Source organism: Canis lupus, chromosome 9 (assembly GCF_048164855.1).
Source record: "Canis lupus baileyi chromosome 9, mCanLup2.hap1, whole genome shotgun sequence".
Lineage (NCBI taxonomy): Eukaryota > Metazoa > Chordata > Mammalia > Carnivora > Canidae > Canis > Canis lupus.
In genome coordinates, this window is record NC_132846.1 from 16,701,803 (window position 1) to 16,726,844 (window position 25,042).

The 25,042-nt window shown below is 43.7% G+C and overlaps 2 protein-coding genes and 1 long non-coding RNA gene across 15 annotated transcripts in view; 1 reads left to right on the top strand and 2 right to left on the bottom strand.

The window, feature by feature from the left end:
- Nucleotides 1–127: 127 nt before the first annotated feature.
- On the bottom strand, nt 128–3,625 carry LOC140639849 (uncharacterized). The gene is made up of 2 exons (XR_012036492.1): nt 3,144–3,625; nt 128–2,447 (listed from the first exon to the last, which is right to left on the bottom strand). It is a non-coding gene; the product is annotated as an uncharacterized lncRNA (long non-coding RNA).
- Nucleotides 281–22,364, top strand: PAX9 (paired box 9). 4 transcript variants are annotated; one of them, XM_072838335.1, is made up of 6 exons: nt 281–543; nt 4,384–4,777; nt 5,588–6,214; nt 9,232–9,374; nt 19,147–19,369; nt 20,144–22,364. In XM_072838335.1, the coding sequence occupies exons 2-6, from the start codon at nt 4,774–4,776 to the stop codon at nt 20,233–20,235; spliced, it is 1,089 nt and encodes a 362-aa protein (XP_072694436.1). In that variant the 5' UTR covers nt 281–543; nt 4,384–4,773; the 3' UTR covers nt 20,236–22,364. The 4 variants fall into 4 exon arrangements, with proteins under 4 accessions (XP_072694436.1, XP_072694438.1, XP_072694439.1 ...); XM_072838338.1 differs by having other exon boundaries at nt 282–543; nt 19,570–22,364; XM_072838336.1 differs by having other exon boundaries at nt 282–543; nt 21,782–22,364.
- A 792-nt stretch (nt 22,365–23,156) lies between these two features.
- The window catches only part of SLC25A21 (solute carrier family 25 member 21), a 469,006-nt gene continuing 467,120 nt past the window's right edge, over nt 23,157–25,042 (bottom strand). For all 10 annotated transcript variants that reach the window (XM_072838349.1, XM_072838341.1, XM_072838343.1 and 7 more), the window contains one exon: nt 23,157–23,631. In XM_072838349.1, the coding sequence (XP_072694450.1) occupies nt 23,570–23,631 (62 nt within the window). In that variant the 3' untranslated portion in view covers nt 23,157–23,569. The remainder of the gene's footprint in view (nt 23,632–25,042) is intronic.

Below are 25,042 nucleotides of genomic sequence, written 5' to 3' on the forward strand. Positions count from 1 at the left end.
GAAGATTTGCTTATATACTCGGAAACCTTCCAATGCGAGGGTACCAGGAATCCAGTTCGCCTTCAACGCGAGGGGGAGGGGGTGGAGAACAATTACTGAGTGACGCTAATATGGGGAAACTGAAAAGAAATGTCGATTGTTTTTATTGTAACAGAAGGAGTGAACAAACAGAAAAACCAACCCTGGGTGATCGGAAACAGGCAGGCGGGGAATTAAAAGCGGGTTTCAGGCTGCAACAGGCCCCTCCCCTGCCCTTGGAAGGAGAAAGCGGGTGCCGAGCGCTCTCAGCCCCGGGGCGCATCACACGGCCCCGCAGCGGGATTTCTGCGCTCTGGGGACCCTGCACGCTGCTGTCCTCTGGGGAAAGGTCTTGAATCGTAAGCATCGTCGGCAGGAAGGCAGAGAGGCGGCAGGGAGTCCTTGGAGATTCTCCGAGAATTATCTGGGCTCCTTCTGGGGGCTGCCCCCCCGCAGGCCCCCCGCCTTCACTTTGGGCTGGTGTATCCTGCGGCGTCCGCGGCCGGGCTAAGTCCAGGCCTGCAGGTCAGTGTGTGGGCACCTCCACACCCCAACCCAGGAGGCCTGGCTGGGGCTGGGGCCCTGGCAGTCTCGTCCCTCCCTCACCCCAAAGCTTTTCCCTCTAGCCGCCGCCCCCACTCCACCCGCGGCTCTACGGCGCAGATCCCGCCTGGCCCGCAGCTCAGGGTGGACCTCCCTGGCCTCGGGCACAGGGCGCGCTTCCGGCTGCCACGTGCCGCAGCAGGCGCTGGGAGGTCGAGTAGGCGGAGGAGCGGCCGCTGACCCCGAGTGGCCGGGACGGAGCAGTGGGCAGGTCGGGGCTGGAACCCGTGGCCCGGGCGGTAGCGCAGTCTGCAGAGGACTGAAGTCCGGCCTCCTTTACTCTACGCCGCGCTCAATCTTTCACTTACCCTGAAAGAGGCGCTCCCTGGGGAGGACCGGATTCGAGATCTTGTTTCTACCTCATTCCCTCCACTCGAGGCTGGAAGAAGTCACTGGGCTCCGAAAACCCGTCCCGGAGCTCAGAGCCTGCCTCGTCTCCATCCCTGGAGCTCCCAGGGCTGGGCGAGAAGCGGGCACCGTCGCCTGCGCCTGCCCGGGGTCCTGTCCCCAGGAGGAGGGGAGGAGGAGGGCAAGTTGGAAGAAACTGCCCCTTAATCTTCTCCGCCAACTCTGCCCTTCATAAATGCAACTGCGAACGGCAGGACCTCTCGCGCGCGGGGACGTAGTCGTAGCTGACCTGCAGACCCCGGGGTAGCAGCCCGGGGCGTCGGTGGGGTTGGAGAGCTAGGAAGGAGTTCTCCTCCCTCAACAGCCTGTAGCTCCGGGGTCGCACCTCGGCAGTCCCCGGGCGGGCGCCGTCCGCCCGGTTGCGCGAGGGCGGCCTCGGAAAGAGCTGGATCCTGTTCCTCCGCGCGGTCTCTCCTTGGATCCCGCTAGCGCCGAGAGGGGGGCCCACAGGTTACTGTCCGCGGCACCGCGACCGCTGACAGGTTTATGAAGACTTTACAACATCTGGCCTGGGCCTGCAGTTGCAGGGCAGGAGCCTAGCCTAAGAGCGCGCTGCGGGCTAAGTTACCCCAGCCGCGCACCCGGGGCGAGCCGCCCCTGGAGTCCCGGGCCCTGGCTTCCCTCGGGCTGGTGTATACTCTGTCCCTGCCAGCGTGGAGCGCCCGGATTCTCTCCACCCCGTGTAGCCCGCTCCTTCCCACCCTCCCCCGTTAGCTTCCAGTCTCCTACTGAGTAAATATTTACCCTGAGAGAGGGTAGCCCCTTGGAGGAGGCCTCGACAGCACCCTGGGAAGGCTTTTGACTTCTCCCCCTCGGCCTGTGTTAGCTGCAGGCCTTACTGGTTGTGTTTTGGTTTTGGTCTTTTAGTTGACATTTTTCCGATCTCAGTGTAACTGAGTCTGGGTCCACAGCGGGCAGTAATCGGGCAGCGCTGACCCCAGCTGCCCCTTGGCTCTTTCTCCAAGTTCTGCGTCCCTAGGCCCACTGTCGAGGCTTACTGGCCCTTTACATCTCTCCCTCCCAGTTCTAGCCCTCTAGTCCTCTTTCCCTTCTTCTGGTCACTTATGTCTCTCTTGGGCTCTTCTATTTGCCATATCACTCAGTGTGATCCCAGGGGGGGTTCAGCATCAGCCCCTTGCTCTAGGATCCCTTGCCTGTCTGTGCCCTGAAGTATCAACTCCTTTTGCCACAGAATCTCGGGCCTCAGTTTACCACGAGTTCTTAGTGTCCCCAAGCACCGGTGATGATTCTTCGCCGGCTCTTCGGATTGCGCTGAGCTGAGAGCACCGAACACCCACACCCGCCGGCGTGATGAGGGCCTGCGGGGCTTCAAGAATCCGGGAGAAGGGGTGCGCAGCAAAGATAATGCATGGACAGGGCCAAGTCCAACAGGTGGAAATGTCGAGATAGTAGCAGACCTGTTTGAGAGCACGGGCATGTCAGGCAGCTGACAGAGCTTAGAGGCAAACGAGAGGGATTTGTGTTTTAGGTCCACCTAGCCGGAGCTCTAAACAATGCGAGTCTCTGGATCACTCCGGGTTCTACACTCCGCTGTAGAACCACTAAAACCCTCATACGGCGCAAAGACCCACATCCGGCACTGGGTCCTGCCAGCCAGAAGGTGGAACAGCCCTTTACCGACACTGCAGCCCAACAAAGTCAGGGAGGCACTCGCTGGGCTCGAATTGAGTAGAGTCCGCGCAAGAGGTAGCTGTGCGTGTCTGGGGGGGGGGGGGCAGGGGAGGGGACAGGGAGCTTCTTGACCAAGAGAAGCCCAGTATGTTCAATCTTTCACACAAACCTCAGTCGTAGGCTCCTCTTTGACATCCCAGTCAAATAATTTGCACCCAATCCCCAGGAAGAAATTGCTGCATTAAGAATCTTGGATTCTCAGGGGACCTCTGCGTGGCAAAATACCAGGCGGTGCCAAACAATAGGTATTTGGGGTCAGACCAGGGTGAAATCACTATCAAGACAAACTGCGAGATTTTGAACAATTGAAACAAACAAAAAGACAAATTCAAGTATTTCTAATTGTAAGACTTTTTGCAAGAACCCGATTATAAACAGTTAAGGGTGTTTGAATGTATCTGTATCTTTTAAATCCTTCTTACCTGTAAATTTGAAGTCAGACTGTGGCCCCAACCACAGAAGCCTGAAAATCTGGAGGTGGCTCTTCATTTCAAAAAGCAGAGATGACCATTCATTCTTCTGGTTTCTTGTCACTTACTGGCCCAGAATCTGGGCCCAGTCAGCTTCCCTGTAGGTAGACCAGAGCCATACACATCCCTTGGGATTGTGGGAGGATCAACAGGAATCCTTGTGCACAAGAAGTAATGTTATGACTGTCTAGTATCCTTGAACCTAAGCAGTCCAAACACCCAGGTTCTAAAGATGTCTCCCATCTTGTTTTTAATTTTGATTAGCATTCTCCACAACCCATATTCAAAATGTGATTAATTTTGGCCGCCAAAAAGAGTAATGTACACTTTAGATTAGACTTGGAGTGATCGAAAGTGAAAATTCAGAAGTAGGCTGATTCTCAGGGCCTCTGGTAGCTAAACAGAAGATGGGGGAATTGCATGTAGGTGCAGGCTCGATGTTCAACTTTCTTGGGACCAATCTCTTTCATTAAATAAGACCCTTTTGCTGCGGTTCACTGGTTGGGGGGGAAACCGGCAAACCGTGGCATCAAGTACCAGCAGTCCAGCACCGAAGCTGAGCACAGTGGCGCGCAGGCCTCCAAGGAGAGTGCCTCGAGCCAGGCAATCTTCGATGTTGGCTGGGAGCTGCTTAACTTCTCCGCGAACCGTGTGCGGCCACAGCCTGGAGCCTGCGTGGCTAGGGTTTGCCTCCGCGCTCTCGAATGAACCCACCAGAAACTGCGTTGGGGGCGGGGTAGTCCCAGGGGCAGCAGAGGGGTCTCCACCTGGCGGTCACAGTGGCCTCCACCTCTGGCTCGGTCTCCCCTTAACCTCCTGGTCTCTCGGATCGGCCTACCGACTCACCTGCGCTCTAGCTACCTAGCATAGGCTGGAGTGAGGTATCATCCTCCTGTAATAGCGTCCATCTCCGGACAGCCCCAGGAGGCCCGCAGGACCGGCTATTCTAAGAATACCCCCCCCACACACACACACCTGACGGTGGCCCCCACCTCTCACCTAGAGTTCTACCTTCAGTTCGGAGGCGTCTGTTCCCCCCTCCCGCCAAGTTTCCTCAACTCCTTCCTCCTTAGTCTCTCTATTCAGACTAAACGCTTTCATTTGCTTATTCAGCATTTTTATCAGCCTGATTTTGTTGTCTGTTTGCGCTGCCGCCGGAAAGGTGTCAAACATCCATTTTCATTGTATTTAGTCACCCAGGTGCAGAGCAAGCTTGAAAGAGACAGCGGAAGAACTTTCCCGGACTGCACTGTCGCTCAGCAGCCCGCACCAATCACCACGCAGCTTGACCTCGGGCCCTCCTCTTTGAGGGCGTGTCCCTGGTGAGTGATAGACGGAGCCGCCCGGCCCAGCTCGGGCCAGCCCACGTTGCTGCTTAGATTGAAATGCAGAACTCTAGCCTCTTTCATCGGGGCACAGACTTCCTTTTACTCCTTCCTTCTGCTCTCTCGCCGCCTCCTCCCGGGAAGAAGCGGAGGCACCGGCGGTCCGGGGCAGCGGCAAGCCGGGCCACTGGGGCTGTGCGAAAAGTTTCTTTTTGGGAGTTCGGAACTGGGGCCCCTTTGGTGTACTGCTCGGAGCAATGGGTGAGTGGCGGCGGGGAACGCTGTCAGAGCCGGGGAGGGAGGGAGGGAAGGAGAAGGCGAGGGAGGGAGGGAGGGAGCGCGAGGGCGCGCACCGCTGAGCGCTCACACTCTTCTTATTGACTTTGCTCGTGTTCCTACAAGTTGTTAGGAACGCGCTAAGGGTCAGGGCGCACGGCAGTTCAGTGTGTGAACGCTGGCTACTGGGTTGCTGTTGATGCCATTTTCTGATCTTAAAACAAGGGAGCGGTGGCATCAGCAAGCCCTGTAGCCTCGGTGGCGGACCAAGTTTTGTTTCACATAAACTCACACAACTCAGAACAGGAAAAAACCAAACCAAACCAAAACAAAACAAAACAACCAAACCAACCGTAGTTTCTCCTAGACCTTGCCTGATTGCGCCGGTCCCCAGGCCGGGCGCTGGGGCTCAAGCGGTAGCGGCCCAAAGACTTTTAGCGCCGAGCAGCCGAGAAGGAGCCGGTTGCAGGCGTCAAGACTGATTTCCCCGCCTGCTTCGGAGGCTTTTGAGCACTTGGAGCGGCCTTGCTTCTCACCACTTTATTTGCTTGTAGTGGCCGCAGGCACCACCGGAACGGGGTGGGGGGAGGGAGGGAGGGAGGGTGTCCGATTCGACCTTAGTGGTTTGGGGCTGTTGGGCAAGGCTCGGGGACAGTAGGGTTTGGGAAAAGCCCAGGTTCCCCGCCGGGGGTGGGTGCATCTACCCAGCCCCCTGACGTGGGCGGAGGCCGAGTGGTAACCGGCTGTCCCAAACTGCCGGGGCGCGTCCCCGCGCGCCGCGTGTTCGTTTTGCAGAGCCAGCCTTTGGGGAGGTGAACCAGCTGGGAGGAGTATTCGTGAACGGGAGGCCGCTGCCCAACGCTATCCGGCTTCGTATCGTGGAACTGGCCCAACTGGGCATCAGACCGTGTGACATCAGCCGCCAGCTACGGGTCTCACACGGCTGCGTCAGCAAGATTCTGGCGCGCTACAACGAGACGGGCTCGATCTTGCCAGGAGCCATTGGGGGCAGCAAGCCCCGAGTTACCACCCCCACCGTGGTGAAGCACATCCGGACCTACAAGCAAAGGGATCCTGGCATCTTTGCCTGGGAAATCCGGGACCGCCTGCTGGCGGACGGCGTGTGTGACAAGTACAACGTGCCCTCGGTGAGCTCCATCAGCCGCATCCTGCGCAACAAGATCGGCAACTTGGCTCAACAGGGCCATTACGACTCGTACAAGCAGCACCAGCCGGCGCCACAGCCGGCGCTGCCCTATAACCACATCTACTCGTACCCCAGCCCCATCACGGCGGCCGCAGCTAAGGTGCCCACGCCTCCCGGGGTGCCTGCCATCCCCGGCTCGGTGGCCATGCCCCGTACCTGGCCCTCCTCCCATTCCGTCACCGACATCCTGGGCATTCGCTCTATCACCGACCAAGGTAAGGGCTCGGGGGCCGGACGTGTGGGTGTGCAGAGCCTTCCTCTGCACCCTCGCTGGTGTCTCCGTATCTGCGGCCTCGGGGCCCGCGCCTATCCCACCACCTGAGGCTTTTTCCTTTCGAAACGAAGGAGTCCTCCCAGGGGGTGTCCTGATCTCATTAACTTGAAATTCATGCCCTCTGTTTCCTTGCCACACACAGTCTCCTGCCTCATCTCAAACTACCAGACCCATAACATCCCCCCATCCCCAACACATGGTTCGCATTTTCCACCCTCCCCCGCCTCTCGCGCCGCGGCAGCCTTAGACCCGCTCGCTCGCTTGGAGAGCGCGGCCCGGGTCGGACTTGGGGCGCAGCCCGGGAGGCCTGAGCCGGCGTGGGGCTGCTGGCTGCAGACACCGCTGCGGGCGGCTTGTTTGGGGATCAGATGCGGCCGCGAGGAGTCGGGCACCCTGTGGAAATTGCAGTATTCTTGGATTCTGGCAATCAGGCCAAATTTGCTCAGGCAGGAAGTTCAAATGTCACCTAATTGGTTTCATTCTTATGCTTCACTTCATTTTCCTCGGAAACGGAGGTCCCCAAGTTACTACTAGTAACTTGCATGTTGCTGCATTGCTCATTCTGGGACTCATTTTCTGCTTTATTTCTCTCTCTCTCTCTCTCTCTCTCTCTCTCTCTCTCTGCCTCTCTCTTTTTCGTATCGCTCCCACCCCCGGCCTTTACCTTAGCCGACTTCAGTCTGTGTGTATCTTAGGAAGTGGCACCCCCCCCCCCCCCCCCCCCCGCAGGGATGGAAACAAAATGCATGGTGATTTCATCTTGTCCTCTCTTCTTTCCCGTTTTCCCCAAGCCTGCGGCTTCCCTTTAGGGTCCCCCGTCCTTGGGAATGCATGCAGACATCTAGTACCTGCACATTTTCAGCGGTGCCACCCCACTCTTCCTTTCCTTTCTCACCCTTGACCTTGCGGTGTCTTGAGTGTCTTTTCTGCGTGGTAAGAACGATTCCCCGAGCTCTCCCGCACGGTTGGGCTTCCGCAGACCAGAGCTTGTTTTCTTTTACTTCATAATTAACCAAAACAACACAACAACAGCAGCAAGGAAACTGGCATTGACTTCTTTCTCGGTAGGGGGAGAAAAGTAAAAATACCCTAGACACAGAATCTAAATAATATAGAAATAAGAGCCTACCGTTTTAATTTCTTAGCCGAAAGTTTAAAAAGTGCAGGGGGGAAATTAAGTAGGAGAAGGTGGTGGTGGTGGTGGTGGGGGGAAGAGTTCCTTTAATTATTTCCTGCCTTTCTCTGTTGCCACCACATTGGTACAATTATCTTTTTAAGTAATTAAATCAGAGCCCTGATTTCTCATCTTCTTGGATGCTGACCGAGCTTACAAGACTCTTCTTCTAGGAGCTCAGTTTTGTCTTATTCAGAGTTGGTTGGAGCTTTAGTTGGAGAGAGTTTGCCCTTGATTTATAGGATAAACTGACCTCACTGACATTTAAAGGAAGCCCCTGTTCATGGGAAAGTGTGAGATCAGCAGAAATGGGGGCTCACAGGGGGATCTCAATTTCTTAAGATAACTACAGGCTTGTGCCCACCGATTGCCTTTTGTCTGGGAAGGCAAAGAGAGATTGGCAGTTCTTTGCCAAAACACGGTTTCCTGGTGCAAATTGGAACACAATCTGATTCTTTGGAGAGGGGGAGGAAGGGGCGGGGGGAGAGTTGAAAAGACAACCGTGCTTCCCTAGGGGTCCTATAGTCAGACCAACTATCCGCTGGAAAAGTAGTGGATTATATGGAGAGGAGTAACTCTTCATTCTAGATGTTGATTCTGGATGCCAGCTTTAAACGACCTGTTCTCTGACAAATCTATGAATATAAAATGATTATTTCTAGAAGTGATCATTTCTACAAAATGATTGCCCTTTCAAAAGCACTGTGTCAGATGGAAGTATTTAAACTCAAGTTGTGGTGGCTTTGTCAAACTTCAGTCCTCCACCCATAGGTCCCAAAGACAAAAACACATTGCTCATAGTCTTCAAATATCTTTTCTTTAAAACTGCACTTAGTCATTTAAGGATGGCAGTGATTCAAGAGGCACACTTCTAGGTATTGTGGTCATCAGTTTACAACATATAATTTTCTTTATATCTCTATTAAAAAAACATAAAGGATAACTGACAGCTTTACTCCTTTTTCAAAACACTTAATTCTACCTTCATTTTCTTAACTTTTATTTCATTAAAAAAAAACAACAACTCCCTCTACAACCTTGCCACTGACACTGGTTGGCATTTACTGCGGTAACTGTAGTCTTTATTTTTTAAGTTATGTGCACATAATCTCACATATTTAACGTGTAGACATAGAGCATTAAGGGCAGTCACATATGAATTACGCACACACAAGACAAACTACGCATGTCTATTTTGCGTGTGTATTGTGGGCATCATGCAGTTATTTGTTTGCAAAGGACTTTGCAGGTCTTTGGTCTCTGTAGACCTAAGTGCGAGATCCCCAATGCGCGGCGAGCACTTTTCTGGATGTCTCGGAGCAGCAGCAGCAGCACAGGCCCAAGACGGTTAGGCCAGGGACGCTCCTCTCTCCCCTTTCACTCCGCCCGCACCAGTCCCTGTTTCCTGCCTCCCGAGTCGACCCCGGACGAGGACTGGGACGAGCGGCGCGTCCAGCTTCGCGTGTTCGTTCCTCGATTTAGGAAAACTCTCAGGTTCCTTCCATTCGCTTCCCCGGGGGAACAAGGAGAGGAGGAGGGAATCAAAGGCTTTTGAAAAAAGGGGGAAACCCCTTCCCGCAGGCGTGGGGGAGAGCGCTGGGCGAGGCCTACGCCGAGGGGCGTGAACTGCGCCGGGGCCGGGGCTGCGAGCCGCCGAGGCCGCGCCCGGGAGGTCGGGGGCAGGGGTCGGCGCCCCGGAGCTCGCCGGTCGCGCCTTCGCGCCGCGTCTCCGGAGGGGGCGCGCGGGTCGGCCCTCCCGCTTGACGCCTTCTCCTCCTCCCCAGGCGTGAGCGACAGCTCCCCCTACCACAGCCCCAAGGTGGAGGAGTGGAGCAGCCTGGGCCGGAACAACTTCCCGGCGGCCGCCCCGCACGCGGTGAACGGGCTGGAGAAGGGCGCCCTGGAGCAGGAAGCCAAGTACGCTCAGGTGAGGAGGCAGGGCCCCGCCGGCTGCGCCGCGTGGCGGCCGGGTTTGCGCGACGGAGGACCCCGTTCCTTTCTGAGCCTCGACCAGGGGAAGCCGCGGCCGACCCCCCGCCAACGCCGGGAGCCCATTCCGGGTCGGGCGAGGCGGGACCGGGGCCCGGAGCTTCCGGGGCGCAGTTGAGGCCTCGACGCCCCCCCCCCGCGCCCGCCCCCGCGCCCGCCCCCGCGGTGGAGGCGCCGCCGGGCCCGCCTGGCCTCCGCGGCGCGGGGAGGCGGCGCCCGAAGCCCACCCGGCCGGCCGCTCGCACGGGCTGGCGAGCCGGGCGGGGCGCTGCCGCGGGGCCGCGCGCCGGGCCTGGGTCCTCGGAGCGGCCTCCGTGCCCGCGAAGCGCACGCCCGAGGTCGCGGCCTGCGGGTCGGGGGCGGCGGGGCCCTCGCGCCCGGCGGGCTCTCGTGCCGCGGCTCCCCGAAGACAAACAAACGTGGCTTGCCCTGCGACGGCGAAGAGAGGGCCACCAGATAAACCTAATAAAGTTACCATTCCCCGATTAAAGGTCACGTCGTAATCTCCCAAGGGAGGTTTGTGAGAAAACCTCAAATTATACGGACTGGCTGTGGACCGTTTAATTTTTCTTTCCCTCCGTCCCTCCCCCGACTCTGCAGAAGAAAAATTAAAACACTCGTGTTTTTATTCCCCCTGAGGAAAACTAAGCAACCACCACCACAAAAGCCCTAGAGTTTTGAGTCTAAATTCATCATCATGATGGAGTCAGGGGTTCAAAGCTCTGAAACACACACACACACACACACACACACACACACACACACACACACGGACCTGACCTGAAGGCAGCCTAAGGTTTCTAAGAGCGGATCTGCGTAGATTTGCAAATTTCTTAATCCCAAACTCCCAATTCCAAAGCCTCAAAATACCGTTTGCATTTTATTATTTTGAAGCCGTAAAACTCCTATGTTTTCTTATCTGTCAAAATTAGCGTTTTACATGAAATGTAACTTGTTACTTTTATTCACTTGGGAAAAAAAATCCTCATCCTTATTTTCTCTAACAAACCCCATTTCCACTTCCTTTTCTCTCCCTGATTTTGCTAAAACAGAATTAGATACCTATAAGTAGCTCTCCCGTGACAAATTTCTCCCAAGAAATAGCAGCAAAGAAAAAGAGGTCCCTTTCCTGAGTTTGTTTCTACTGTAAACAATGCCAGGGAGAAATTATTATTATTTTTAAAGATTTTATTTATTTATTCATGAGAGACACAGAGAGAGGGGCAGAGATTTAGACAGAGGGAGAGGCAGGCTCCCCGCCGGGGAGCCTGATGGGGACTCATCCCAGGACCCCAGGATCACGACCTGAGCTAAAGGGGAGACGCTCAACCAACCTAGGTATCCCCCCGAGGGGAAATTATATGAAAGTTTGCAATTTTCTTTTATAAGAAGCCCCCCATTCATAAAGAAGAGGCAGTATGTACAATGATTACAGGAGCTCCGATCTTCTGGCACCAGTCACTAAAGCAAGTTATTTAACCTTTTAGCACCTCCATTTCTTCATCTGTAAACCCGGGACACAGTAGTCCTAACCTCAGGAGATGTTGTGAAGATTCAATGAGATAATGCAGCCCTATGGCTCATAGTAAGCACGCATTAAATAGTACCTGTGGTTATAAATGGCGGTTGGAAATCGACTTTTAAAAACAAGCATTTTTTTTTGTGTGTGAGAATATACTTTGTTCAGAGAGCTCATAGTCAATAAGCGCCAAGGCATTTTGTTACAAACAATAGAGGAGTGTTTTTAAAGCACTGAGCAGAGTAGCAAGCATTTAATAGGTGCTCAGGAGTTTTTATTAGGTCATCATTTGTTGGAATAACATCAGGAAGTATAGAGTCGAAAAATAGTTTTAAATTCTTACATATAGTTGATACACCCGGTTTATTTATGAAGCAGTGTCATAATTCAAAAATCTTTGATTATTTCATTTTTTCTCTCTTCAATTATAGATCTAGTGTTTATACTCATTTAGAAATGGTTAATTCATACACCTCAAAACCACACTGACCAATTTAAAATAAAAATAGAACGCTGATTCAAATAATCTACTCTGTATACTTTGACCATTTATATCGATTACATTTAAACACTGATATTATATCACTAAATTATGAGATTTGTAAAGGCAAGTAAATGAGAGACATAAGTGGCTAAATAAGTATCGTTCTAAATACAAGAGGACAAGTTATATATTTTTTTCCAGAAGAAAAATATCTTAAATTTGGAAACTTATTTTTTTTAAAAAAGATTTTATTTATTTATTTGAGAGACAGAAAGACAAAACAAGCAGGGGGAGGGGCAGAGGGAGAAGCAGACTCCCTGCTGAGCAGGGAGCCTAATTTGGGGCTCCATCTCAGGACCCTGAGATAATGACCTGAGCTAAAGGCAGACTGCCTGTGCTACTCAGGCACCCCAAATTTGGAAACTTCTTAATTGCAGTATGCTAATCTTCTCCATTGCCAGGTAATAATATAATTCAGATGATGTAAAATTTCAAAACTTGAAAAGTTTCTAAGTACAGTATTAAATACAGTAAGTATTTAATAATCAGTGGTTACTCTATTATAATTATCAAAATAGTCCTTAATGATGAAGGTGTTCTAAGTAGGCACAGAAATTTAGGCTGTGTCATTTTGTGAGCAGTTTTGGAATTTAGACCTTGATTTCCTTGAGGGTAAAATTCTATACTAATATTTGCTCATAAACAAGAAAGCAGTGATAAGGTGTCTCATATATATATATATATATATAAGTGTCTCATATATATGCATATATATATGCATTTCTCTTACAAATATTCAAAGGGCAGGTTTATTTTTAAAAATCATTTTTCAAAATGTTATCAGCATAAGTACACTTTTACAATCAAATGTAAACTTAAGTAACATTTCTCCTTATTTGTATTATGAACAAAATTTAAAGTTTTCAGCAAAAGAGATTCTCAAAAATTATGCACATAATACTTTCAGGGCATTTATAATTTTTGGTAAATAGTGCAACATTATATGAGCCTAGTTTCAATTTAGTATATAGAGGAGGAAATTGAGAATTCAAAATCATAGGAATTAGAGCATAATCTTTTCCCAGAAGACACCTGTAAAATTACCAAAGGGACTGAATTGACAACTGATTGTAGGTACTAGTGATTACCGTAATCTAGAGATTCTATTTTCAGCTTAAACGCAAAAAAAGGATGACTGATCACTAGTAATTAGAACCTTATGCACATTTCAGCTATAGACATACCTATCTTTTGTTTTTTAAATACTAATTTAGAATATTCAAACTTGTCTTACTGATTAATATTACATTGAAGTCAACATTTCACATTGCCATGCAGAAGTCCTTATTGTCTACCGTTGAGGATAGAAGAAGAGGAATACTTATTTGTTTTGGCTTTTTTCACCTGCATTTAATATTGGGCTAGAAATCCGTAAACTCAAAAAAAAAAAAAATCCTTAAACTCATCTAATTCTGAATGGCAAACATTCTCTGTTTCCTAATGCTGGTTCTCTTCTGTTGAAAGCATAAAACCTCTACTGAATGCAATTGCATGGCAAAGAGAAGGCGGCATGTGGTGGTGGTGGAGGATTGAAATATATCTACCCTTTTACATGGTACTTAGTGAATTAATGCTTCATTTTATTTAAACAGTTTATAAATAGTTGTATTTTTAAAAATTTTTTTATTGGAGTTCAATTTGCCAACATATAGCATAACATAAATAGTTGTATAGTTCTTGAAACATTTTCTACAATTGGGCATATTTTCTCAGAAAAAATATATTGCATATCTGGTACTCTAACTGAAGTAATCTGAATGTTAGATTTATAAGCTTGTAGTATCTTCATATTTGGGTAGTATATGTTAGCTATTTTAATATAACATAAGCTACAAATCGAGATGTCAGAGATGGGGAATAGTCTATGCAAACTTGAACTTGAAAAAGTTTAACATTAAACAAGTGAAAATGATTGGATTTGGAGACAAATTAATCTGAAATTTTTATGAAGCATTTATTTGTATATTGTATTTGAAATAAAGATAGTATTTCAGAATCCTGAATATAATTTTCTAGTGCATTATTTTAAACTCTGGTTGTCCTTGCAGACATACCGTTCTCATGAAAATATAAATGAAGTTGCACTGGGTTTTTCATCATATGAAATAAAAGTTAATTTTGTCTCAGATAATTTATAATTTTGTAGAGAATCCAACTGTAGGCAAATGCCAATGGAGACACTTTGAAATTCATGATGTTATCTATTATGAAAAACATTCCTTGACCTGGGTTGCTTTTATCTATTAGTGTCTTAAAATAAGATTAATGATTATGTAGTAGTAAAATGTGTCATATAAAATACAAAAAAAGCAATTTCAAATTTTTTCAAGGCTACTTTAATTTTAATATTTTAGAAACATAAAATTTAGGAAAAAATTCAAATAGCTTTCCATTATCTAAAGACATTTAGATCTGCAGTGTGATAACTCAGCATAATTAAGATCTTTTTGGATGAATGTTGAAACCGTATTGACACAACCATCATTTCACCTTATCAGATTTGTTTTATTGGTCATTGCATAGTGAATTAAGAAGGGCAGAACAACAGTCAAACAAAAAGATTACACCAAAAAAAGAAAATCTTGTTTATTTTCAGAGCTGAAACATTTTCTTGCTAATGATATGGAAGCTGAAATTCTAGGTGAAGCACATCTCTATTTGTGGCTAAGTCTACTCTACTATAAAGCCAAAGTAAACTCATTTTATCATAAGGGGAGGACCCGACCAGGTAGAGCTGATGAGTGGATGAAAGACTGTGGGTAGAGGACTTGGCACTGCTATTTGCATTTTCTTCAAGAGAGAAAATGTTGAGTAGACAATTCCCGGAATGTGAAGACTACTAGTCTATAACTTGCAATTGCCAGACAGTTGTCATACCAGTTTTTTTTTTCCGTGGTGAAGAGTGTTTGGATATTAATGCATTTCCATTTTCGGGGGGGTGGGCGGGTATAGATGTGGATAAATGGAACAACCATAAATCAAATAGTGAAATGGCTACGTTGGAACTTATATTTACTTTTTCCAACAGTTTTATTCATTTTGCTTACTTAAAGTGTAATGCCAGTTCTGTGATAAAGAGTGCCCAGTTTTTCTGTTGTTGTTGTTTTTCTTTTTAAAGCAAGAGTATCACATCTTCTGCTTTCAAAAGGCTGCACTAACTTAGGTATACAAATGATTATGAAAACCTGTGATGTGTCCTGTTTTATGAGGATATTGAAATGATTAAGGCAAACTCCTGTCCTCAAACTGTTTATAGTCTAGCTCTCTGCCAATTCAGCTCCTCAACATAGTAATTTAAAAACATATTTTTAAAAACTGGCAAATCTATATTTCTAACATTTTAGAAGTAAAGTGAAAACTCATGCTTTTCATTTAAACTGTAACTAGACGTTGTTATTTCATGTGTTTTTTTTTTCTAGACAGTTTCCTTTAATGCCAGTAAGATAAAAATTTGTCTTTTTCTAAAAACATTCAACAAAGCAAGTAACTTACTTTTTCCAGGGTATGCAATTTGTCTACTTTATTTTGTATTAGTAAATCTCATTCTCAAAATTAGTTAGAAGAGAATTTGCTTCAGGGAGCCTCCTTGTACAGTTCTCATGAGGAGAGGATTCTTCTCATGGCTTTTATGGAAGATACACATAAAAAAAGGGGTTGATGGATTGAAGTCTTATTTATGGAATCTTTAGGTAAAGTCATTTTCAAAAATGAGATTTCCATTACATGCCCATTGCTGGGGTTTCATTTGGAAAATTTGTTTACTCTTCTCTGGGGATTCCATATGTTGGTTGATTTATAAATCATATTTACAATCCAATTAAATAGAGTAATTTAGCATGTTTGCTCCCACTATATTTATGGTGTACATTTGGTAGTCTCCACTCAGCTTAACTAGCTTTTCAGATTAATTACATGCCCTTCACTGAAAACATTAAACAGATTTGGGAAGTTTAAGTCATGTACTCTTTTACTGGAAAGAATAAACAAACATCAATGCTACCTGTAGTTGTTTTCCTTTGTGGTGGAAAGTTTTACTCATTCAGTGATTGCTTCATAAATAACAATTACTTTATCCAGTAGAGATTTATATCTTTTACCAATGTCATGTTTCAAAATTAATAGTGAGAAAATTGACAGGTTTATTGAGTTACTAGAATGAATGAATGGTGTAGGTGGCAGGTACATTTTAAAGCATGTTTGTTATCTCATCTTGCTTATGCTGCTTTTTCTAAATTTCTAAATCTGAACTTTAAAAGTAAAAAGGAAAATTAAGACAAAACTTTTTCACCCCGGGTCTGGATCCTAATTTAACCTGAGGGAAAACTAAGACTTATTTTTATACTGTTTAAAGATTTGTGTGTTTTTTTTTCCCCTTTTTTTTTCTTCTAAGCACACACATTTGCCTCCTCTTGCCTTTTTCTAACAAGATAAGGATATCAAACCTCTTGAGCATCCCTTCTTACTCATCCTTTCTGCAATACAGAGGGGACTGCATCACTAAAATGACTCTAAGTATGTTGTAGATTTTAGAGAACTTTGAAATATTTAATACTAGTAGTAATAATAACATAAAAGCAAATTTGGTGCCTTAAGTATGAGAAATTGGGCAAATATGGAAAAAATTAGTATTTATTTTATGCTCCAAAACAAATGCAGTCACATAATAAGTTAGGCACCTGAAGGTAACACAGACCTAAATCCAGCATTCTTCCTCCCTCTAAATCCCAGGAGCATTATATAGAATGCGAGTCCAATCCAGCCTGGTTTCTCAGGGGGGACGTTTCAGGGCAAAAAGAAGTGGGTGCAGGTAAGGGGATTGTAGGCATTGCAACAGAACAGCTGAAGAGCTCCAAATAAAGGGGGGTACATCAAGAAGCAATGGTTCCCAGGGCAAGGGGGTATGGGGAGGAATGGGAAGATGTTGAAGCAAGTGTTTTAGAGGAAACTGTAATTGTGGATGATAGAAAAAATACAAAGAAAAGAAAATGGGTAGGAAAAAATTAGCTGTCATGAAAATTAGAATTCATCAACGCAGTTTTTGGCTAATAGAGCATTGTTTCTTCATGTATAATATTAAAAGTTTAACCTTATGTACCTCTAAAGTGTTGAGCAAAGGTTTTAACTATTTAAAAATAATTTTAATCTTAACATTCTTATTTGATTTTTAGTGACATTAGTGTCAGCAGCATAAAATATTAATTAATCTTGAATGGAGGAGGCCTATACAGATACAAATACCTTTCTATAACTGGACTAGAATGTGTTTTTTTTGAAACTAATTTCTTTTTTTTTTTTTTTAAGATTTTATTTATTTATTCATGTGAGACAGAGAGAGAGAGAGAGAGAGAGGCAGAGACACAGACAGGGGGAGAAGCAGGCTCCATGCAGGGAGCCTGATGTGGGACTCAATCCTGGGTCTCCAGGATCAGGCCCTGGGCTGAAGGCGGCGCTAAACTGCTGAGCCACCCGGGCTGCCCTGAAACGGATTTCTTATGGGTTTTTTGGAAAATTCTACACAAACATGATTGGAACTATAATTTCTATACAATGCTAGATTTCTTTTGCAATTTGATAGCTCTCCATCTTACTCATCTTCTGAGAGCCTTAGAGTATGCCTCCTTGGAGCCATTCTCTGATGAGTCATCCTCAGAAATGGGGAAAATATATATATATATTTTTAGAAGTTAAGAAACAGAATGAGGATCTAAGAATGAGAATAGCATTCTAGAAGGAGAAAGAATCTTTTACAAGGTGTTATCTCAAAAGATGCTCTAGTTTGATACTAAATTGTGTATCTTTTAATTGTCCTGGAAAGGCAGGAAAAGATTTGCTACAGAGGATCCCATGTCACACTGGAGTGATAGCTTCTTTTAACACATGACCACTTACTTGCCAATTGGCCCAGGGTAAATGGCTAAATTCCTTAATCTATATTCTTGTGTATAAAAAGAGGATACAATTTCATTTATGTTTTAAAGTGATGTGAAATGATTTCTTTGCTAAAAAATAGAGCACCATCCTATGGGACCCTTGAAATACATTTTAATTTCAATTGAACGTTATATTGTAATCATTATATATTATCTTGTCATTATTATAAACCCAGTAGTTTATAATGAGTTACAATTCACCAATCTTCATTATTCCATAAAATATGTTGTCTATTTCTTGGTGCCTGGACATAGGACATACTCAAGAAGCCTTAGTGTCCTTTCCCCTTCCTCATTTTTCAAAGAGCAGACACTTTGATAACCAGAACAGGAAGTATGTCTTCTACCAAGGACACTAGGTTAACCCCTCTACTTTTATTCTTATTTTGTCAGAAACCCATGAGCAGTATTAAACCATATCCCTGTGTTTATTCTACTCTGTGTATTGCTCTAAATTGACAAAATCATTTTTGAGAACCCACCATTGCATCTCATAGATGTGGAAGTAAAAATAATAAACAAATGAATTAAATTAGAAAATAATTTCCATGTTGCAATCCAAATGGAAAAAAGCATCTAATTAACATATGTCTGCTTTTCTTACCTCTAAGGATTGAATCAGTTTTACTACTAGCAATTCTATTATTTACATTACACTCACTAGGAATTATGTTGATATGTTAATTTATTCACATGACTACCAGGGAAAGGATTTACTATTTATTTCTAAATAATGCAGAAATTGAGGGAAAAAAAAAAAGTTGTTTGAAGAAAGATGCCAAGTGTTCATGCCAGAATCGGGATTAGAAATCAGGCTGTTTTTGTTGTTGTTAATAGTAACAATACCAACAATAATTTATTGGATGCCAAGAGAACACTGGTTTCTAGGCAGAATCACTTGCCAGGGCTGCTGCATTTTGTTTGCAAACTAAGATTTTACATTTAAATTCATTTCAAGAGATTTATCCATGTGGCTTTAAAAATTCCTATCACAGGACCCCAAAACCTTGCAAACCAGTTTTCCAATTTTGAAACCACACATGTGCAGTTCTTTTATATTCTAAAAGACAGTTTCCTTTTTGATAAAATAGCTCTAGAAAAAAGATCCCCAGTCTTTATTTAAAAACTCTTACAAGACAACTGCCTGATTTTGCATGTCCTTTGTCCAACACGCATTTTCAACATGACATTTTAAAATCTAGCCCATGTTTTATTTAACAAAAGTTGTGCTCATTTTTAGTATCTAAAGTGACAGCTTACACTCTGTACCCTTCTTTGCTGGAAACGAAAGCTACACCAACCAGGCCCTTCACAAATGCTTCAACAAAAGAGCCAAACAAAACCAAAGTACAGGGAAGGTTGACAAAGGCATTCGGATAGCTGAACAAGCTTCTGAGAATATTTAATCACCATTAATTCTTTCCTCACCCTGTATTTCCTTCCTATAATTCCCAATAGCAAAGCAAATACCGTGTATTTTCATGTTGTAGCCTCCTCAAAACCTTTGTGGAAGGAGTAATGTCTTTTGGCATCATGTTTAAGTAGCAAGGTATGGATGCATTTGGAATGTAAAGATCGGATCTAAAAAAATCAGAAAGTAGAGTCAGAATATTGCTACTACCACTCAGAACTTACATTCTGCCACTTTCTGAGAACCCGTGAAATGTCAACTACTACAATGTGGTAATTTTCACCTCTTCTCTTTTCCTACTCTTAGGCACCAAATGGCCTACCAGCTGTAAGCAGTTTTGTGTCAGCATCCAGCATGGCTCCTTATCCTACCCCGGCCCAAGTGTCGCCTTACATGACCTACAGTGCCGCTCCTTCCGGTTATGTGGCTGGACATGGGTGGCAACATGCCAGCAGCACCCCACTTTCCCCCCACAACTGTGACATTCCCGCCTCGCTGGCGTTCAAGGGAATGCAGGCAGCCAGAGAAGGTAGTCACTCTGTCACGGCTTCTGCGCTCTGATGGGAAATTCTGTCCGCAGCAGCTTCACCCCGGCTCCCCTCCGCAACCCTCCCCCTCTTCCCGGATCCCACCCCTCCTGCCCTCCCGCCCCCAAAGCTGGCTTTACGGACTCACATCCTTTGTGCTGGTGACACTTAAATATTTCTTGCCATAACTTCTCTCTTACAGAAAACCTGACATGACTTTAGGATTTGAAAACAAAAGCAATCTTAAGGATTGAATGAGACATTTGTGTTGCCCACACACTGTTTAACGTAGCAAAGAAACCTGCACCCCTCAAAGGGCTTAAGGAACTTTTAAAACTAGTCTTTGGTAAAACCACATGTGTATATTTATTCTAAATCAACCTGAACTTTTGAAACGTGCAATTGTTGAGATTTTGCAAAATCAATAAAGGAAACTACATATAGAAAAAAAAAGTTATGCTATACCCTCTAATCAAATAAGGTGACCAAATAAGCTTTAATTCATCATTAGGAAACTAATCAATAATTGACTTATTTGAGTGATGCTTTGTTTATTTTTAAGAGATGACCTATTTTGTTGCAAAATATAATGTATAACACAAGCAATATCTGAATTTAGCTCCTCCTGGTGTTTTTGACTTGGTTCCATACAATAATGTTTATATTTCCTATTAGTTTGTAAATATGGACTCTGGATGGTGCATTTGTGTTTTCATCCGGTGGGATATTCCCTCTCCCTCCCACCTCTATCTATTTTTTTCTTTCTTTTTGCAAAGGTGACTTTCTGGCAACGTCTTTGTCTCTGTTTGGTGGTGGGCTGCTCGGGCTCCTGGACCTGGACTTGCCCCAAATTTTGTGTGTGCAGTGAAGGCTTCAACATCTTATGAAGGACACTTTTTTTCTACAGCAGAGGACTCAAAAGCAGATTAAACAAGCCAGTCTCCCATTTTGTATCCTAATCAAACAACACACATGCCAAGCATATAAAGACATGAGGGTGGAAAATATCTGAACAAGAAGGCTTTAAAGGAAGTCACTTAGAAACTTAAGTTTAATGTGAAACGCTTTGCAAAGACACTTAAAATGAACTTTATGTTAAGAAAAACCACTGTGAAACTAAATTGTACTGTTATTGTTGGCTTACCTGTGTGTTCAGCAATCTCAGCCCAAAATTATGTTGTAATTTAAAGAAAATGGAAAATTCTGCTCTAATGAATGTAAAAACGGCTTGCTGTGAAGTTTACATTGTTGTACAGAAGCATATTTCACATGTAGGTAAACTGGTGGTGGTATTAGAAATACAAATGCTATTTAATTTTTTAAAAAAATTCCCTTTATTCATTTCTGGAGGTACAGGACATAGTTTAGCTGATAAGTCTTTCTAGACCAATTGGGTTTTCACTTTTATGTTTAATGGTAGAGCTGTGGGGTATACGTGTGAGTGAGCGTGTGCTATGTGTTTTTAAAACAACTGCTTTTCTTGGGCAAAACTCTACAGTTTTTCTCTTCTGTTTAGAAAGTTCTTCCTGCTTGGCAATATGTAGGCTTGAAACTACACTTTAAAAACATTGGTACAATTCATCTATTGGAAAATTAATATATTGTGGGTTTCATTGTTTTTTAAAAATATTTTTTGGTGTTGATTCTGTGCAATAATTAACAGGGCACATCACTAGATGTGGATGTTAAAGATGCATTCGTTAGGTGATCTCGATTTCTTCTTGTCTGTGCTGTGTGTGCACAGTCTACATGGCAGTCCAGTTCCGTCACATTGGTTTCATGGCTTCATTTAAAACTCAGATGGCTAGATGAGCTAGGTTTTCAGATCACTAGCATATAAACAGTAAGCAGATTTCTGACACATGAGTTATACTCGAGGAGTTGCTTTTTTCAAGCAACATATCTTATAGAGAGAGCTTTGAATGGCATTTATTTCTAAAGCAACCAAAATTCAGTGCTACAAACAGAGGATTATAACTTCAGGAGAAGAATAAGCAGAAAGAACAGATGAACTCTCAGGGCCATAGTCTTCCTTTGATCTTCTAAAACTCCTATTGACATCTGGAGTTCCCAGTCTGGTGAGAAAATAGACTATAAACCGAACAGACCAAAGATACCAGTCCAATATTTTGGTGGAGACTTTAAAACCATACCATACAGGCACTCTCCTGCCATCCAGAAAAACTGACATAAGGTATAGAATTGTCCCTTATCAGATATTTTTTTGGATGGCTACTAGGAGTCTTTAAAAAAATATATATCAATCATTTGTAGGGAAACACAATGAAATATTATTTTCTTTAAATTAAGAAATCTCGTTATGCTATTTATAATTTTTTTCTTGTTCTTGTATTTTTAAAAAAATACTAATATTAATGATATCAAGATTTTTTTTTCTTCTCTTTTTCCCCCAGGTCTTTTCTTAGCAACAGTGAATTCACACGGAGTAACTTAAGAAAGACAACAGAAAGCTAAAACACAATTTGCTATTCAAGGCAAAATATGATTTAAAGCTACTTTTACAAATAAGAGAAGGAAAATGGGATGGGGTATGGGACTGGGATTGTTTGATTTTTAAATGTTATTATTATTGGCTAATGTTGACATATTTCCTTTGTTTCTTAGGGGGTAAAAGTGTTGTTTTTAAACTGGCAAATGCACTCTTCAGAGATCCTTTTCCATCCCATTCACAGGGAGAGGTTAAAGGTTCAATTTCATGGCCTCTATCCAGGCAGTGCTCTCCCTCACAGGATGCAAGAGCATTACCTGCAAGGAGAGAATGCAGTTGTACAACAGACATATTCTTATTTCTCTTGTTTTTTTTTCCCCTCCTTTTAATGACCTTCTTATGGAATATTGGGCTGAAATATAAGTTAAAAAACACGTTGGAAAGGATGTACAACCGAAGGCTGTGTATGTATATACAGTATGTCAAAAAGCCTTTATTTTTATACTTCAAATGCTCTAAATTAATAAAAAGTAATAATTATCAAGTTATCTTTTATTTTTTATTTTCAAAATGCTTTAGTGACATAGCCTCATGGTAGAAATATCCCTTAGCAGTAGTTAAGAACACGTATCATCTAGAGTGTGCAGACATTTTGTTGACTTTAGCTACCGAAGTAGCATCATTTCAGGATGCAAATATAAAATCAAGTTTGGTTATATCAGTGCCAGGGAGATATTTTTAGAGTGCATGTTAGTACAGGAATCTTTGGAAATGCTAAGAATGTACTTCTATTTTGAAACATTTTTCCTTTCATAATGCATATTTTAACAATGCAGACAGTTGACTTCACACCTGAAGCTATCACTTGAAACTAATAACTTGGAAATGTAGTTTTGCTCTAAACATTCTTTCTAAGAATGGCATAGGTAAGAATTCTGAACAAAGATAGCTGGATGCAAATACAGACCGCACAAATGGGCCCAAGGAGTGGTTCCAATTTGTGTTTTAACATGAAAATATTTCAGCAACAAAAATTGTTTTCAAAGGGAATTATGTAAAGGAAAATAGTTCAATATAATTCATGTGTTCTATTTGCCGTAAAAGACTCCACGTATCAGGATTTAAAATATGACCTGCTTTAAACAACAGTACAAAATATAAAGTAGATTTGGGAAAATATAGCTGTGATGTGTATTATTACTCTAAAGAACACCAACAAATTTAAATTTTGACATAAAATGCAGCATTTAAAAAATGCCATTTTAGTGTACTTTGAAAACATGTTCCTTGTGCCTTTTAAATATTATTTATGGGAGAATTTAATTACTTATAAAAACTACTCAAATTTTGGCTTTTTTTATTCTTTAAGCATTTCTTGATCTCGTGGGAAAAATAATTATTAATACAGTGCATTTTCATATTGAAGCAGTATAGGAGGAAAACATCACAAAATTTATATAATTTTTGTGAAATCTGATTTCTATACTATTTTCTATGTTCAGTTTACATACCTGATTACTTCATACTATTTTTCGTCTCACAGATTTATAGATAGGGCCAAGAGTACAGTCTCAATTTGTCTAGAGAGAATTTCTGAAGTATCAAAATAGGTTTTGTTCTTGAATAAGCTCTTTCCCCTTAATAATTGTATATAATTGTGTAATTATAATGTATAAGCACATCAGCTGAGCTGATAGTCCCTCCTCATGGTGCTGTATACCAGATATCCATGATCTCAACACTTCTAAGGCAATCACCAGTTCTTCTGAAGCCATGAATAGGTGTATTCATAAACCAGCAGCATCACCGCACCACCTAGAAAAGAAAAGAGCTGGTTTTTATCTAAAATCCTGCAAAACAGTGTTCCTTTCCCCCACTGGGTTTCTGAAGCTGTGAAGTCCCATAGGCCTATCAGGCAAGGGCTGTTTAGACTCATCAGGCCTTGGACTCTAATACATCGATATAAAACTACTGTGGAAAATTCTCAGAGCAAAATCAAGACCATCTTGAGCCTCTGAATACATTTTTTCCCCATGAGTTTCTGTAACTTTCATCATTTCTCATCAGATTCTTTTTCAGGCACTTTTAATTTTTAAAAGTAAATAAATATAGACACATTTAGTCATGTAAGGGCATGTGGCGTTCCTGCAAACAGAAACCTTCATATTTTTCATATGTGGGCAGAGGATTTATCTTTTTCGGTCCATAATTAGCACTTCCCTAGTTGCATTCAAGAAGGAAAGCTCTGAGAAGGTGCTTGATAGATGAGTCTGGTTTTCTCCTATTGCCTTCAAACTGCATTGCAATGTGAAAAATAGCTTCTGAGTATTTAAAAAGATGTGTATTACAAATTATAGCTAGCTTTCAACCTCCTTTTGCTTTTATTCCTTTTATCTGCCTCAGATATGAATGGATTGCACTTGAACATTTGGTAGTGGGGTTTGGGTGTCACGGACCACCATTTGTCTTAAAAGGTCAGCAGGACTATGATACAGGGAAACAAGCACCAAGGCTGCAGAATACCTAAAAATCGGAAGAGGCATCAACATGTGGATGATTTTGTGTTCCATGTGATCCAGTAAGTGGCACATGTCCCATGCTCTTTAATATAACCTATATTATCCTCTCATGTCTGCACGAAAAATATTATAAAATCAAATGGGGACAAGTATCTTGAGCATAACTTTAAGAAGACTTGGCCTCATGAACAGAAGATTGACTTCTGATGAAAATAAATAGAACTTGATTTTGATCTTAGTTCTTTTGTACACACTGCTGTGTGTGTGTGTGTGTGTGTGTGTGTGTGTGTGTTTTAATCTGCAGGCCACACATGTTTGTGTAACCTTATACCAAAGATAATTATCTGCCTGTAATTTTCATTTTTAACCCATGAAGATACTCTATTAGATCCCTCTCAGCTTCTGTAGCCCTCTTGGCACTCTGGCAAACAAAAAAAGACCCACGTACAGAGGTTGTTAATACCTATGTAATTGCTGTGTTTACTCTTATTAACTGTTCTCCATGTAAGACAAGAACTTGCAGAATTGGGTTAGTTTGCAGCCTAGTGATATTTGGAGTTTAAACCACAGACTTCAAGAGTCTCCTTTCACAGGACATGACTGGTTGTTAGCCACACAGAGCTGCTGAGGCTGTTCTAAAAAGAAGATGGGATGCTTCCCACAATGAAAGATGAAAATCCCAGATTTACCCTTTCTTTCATTTTTTT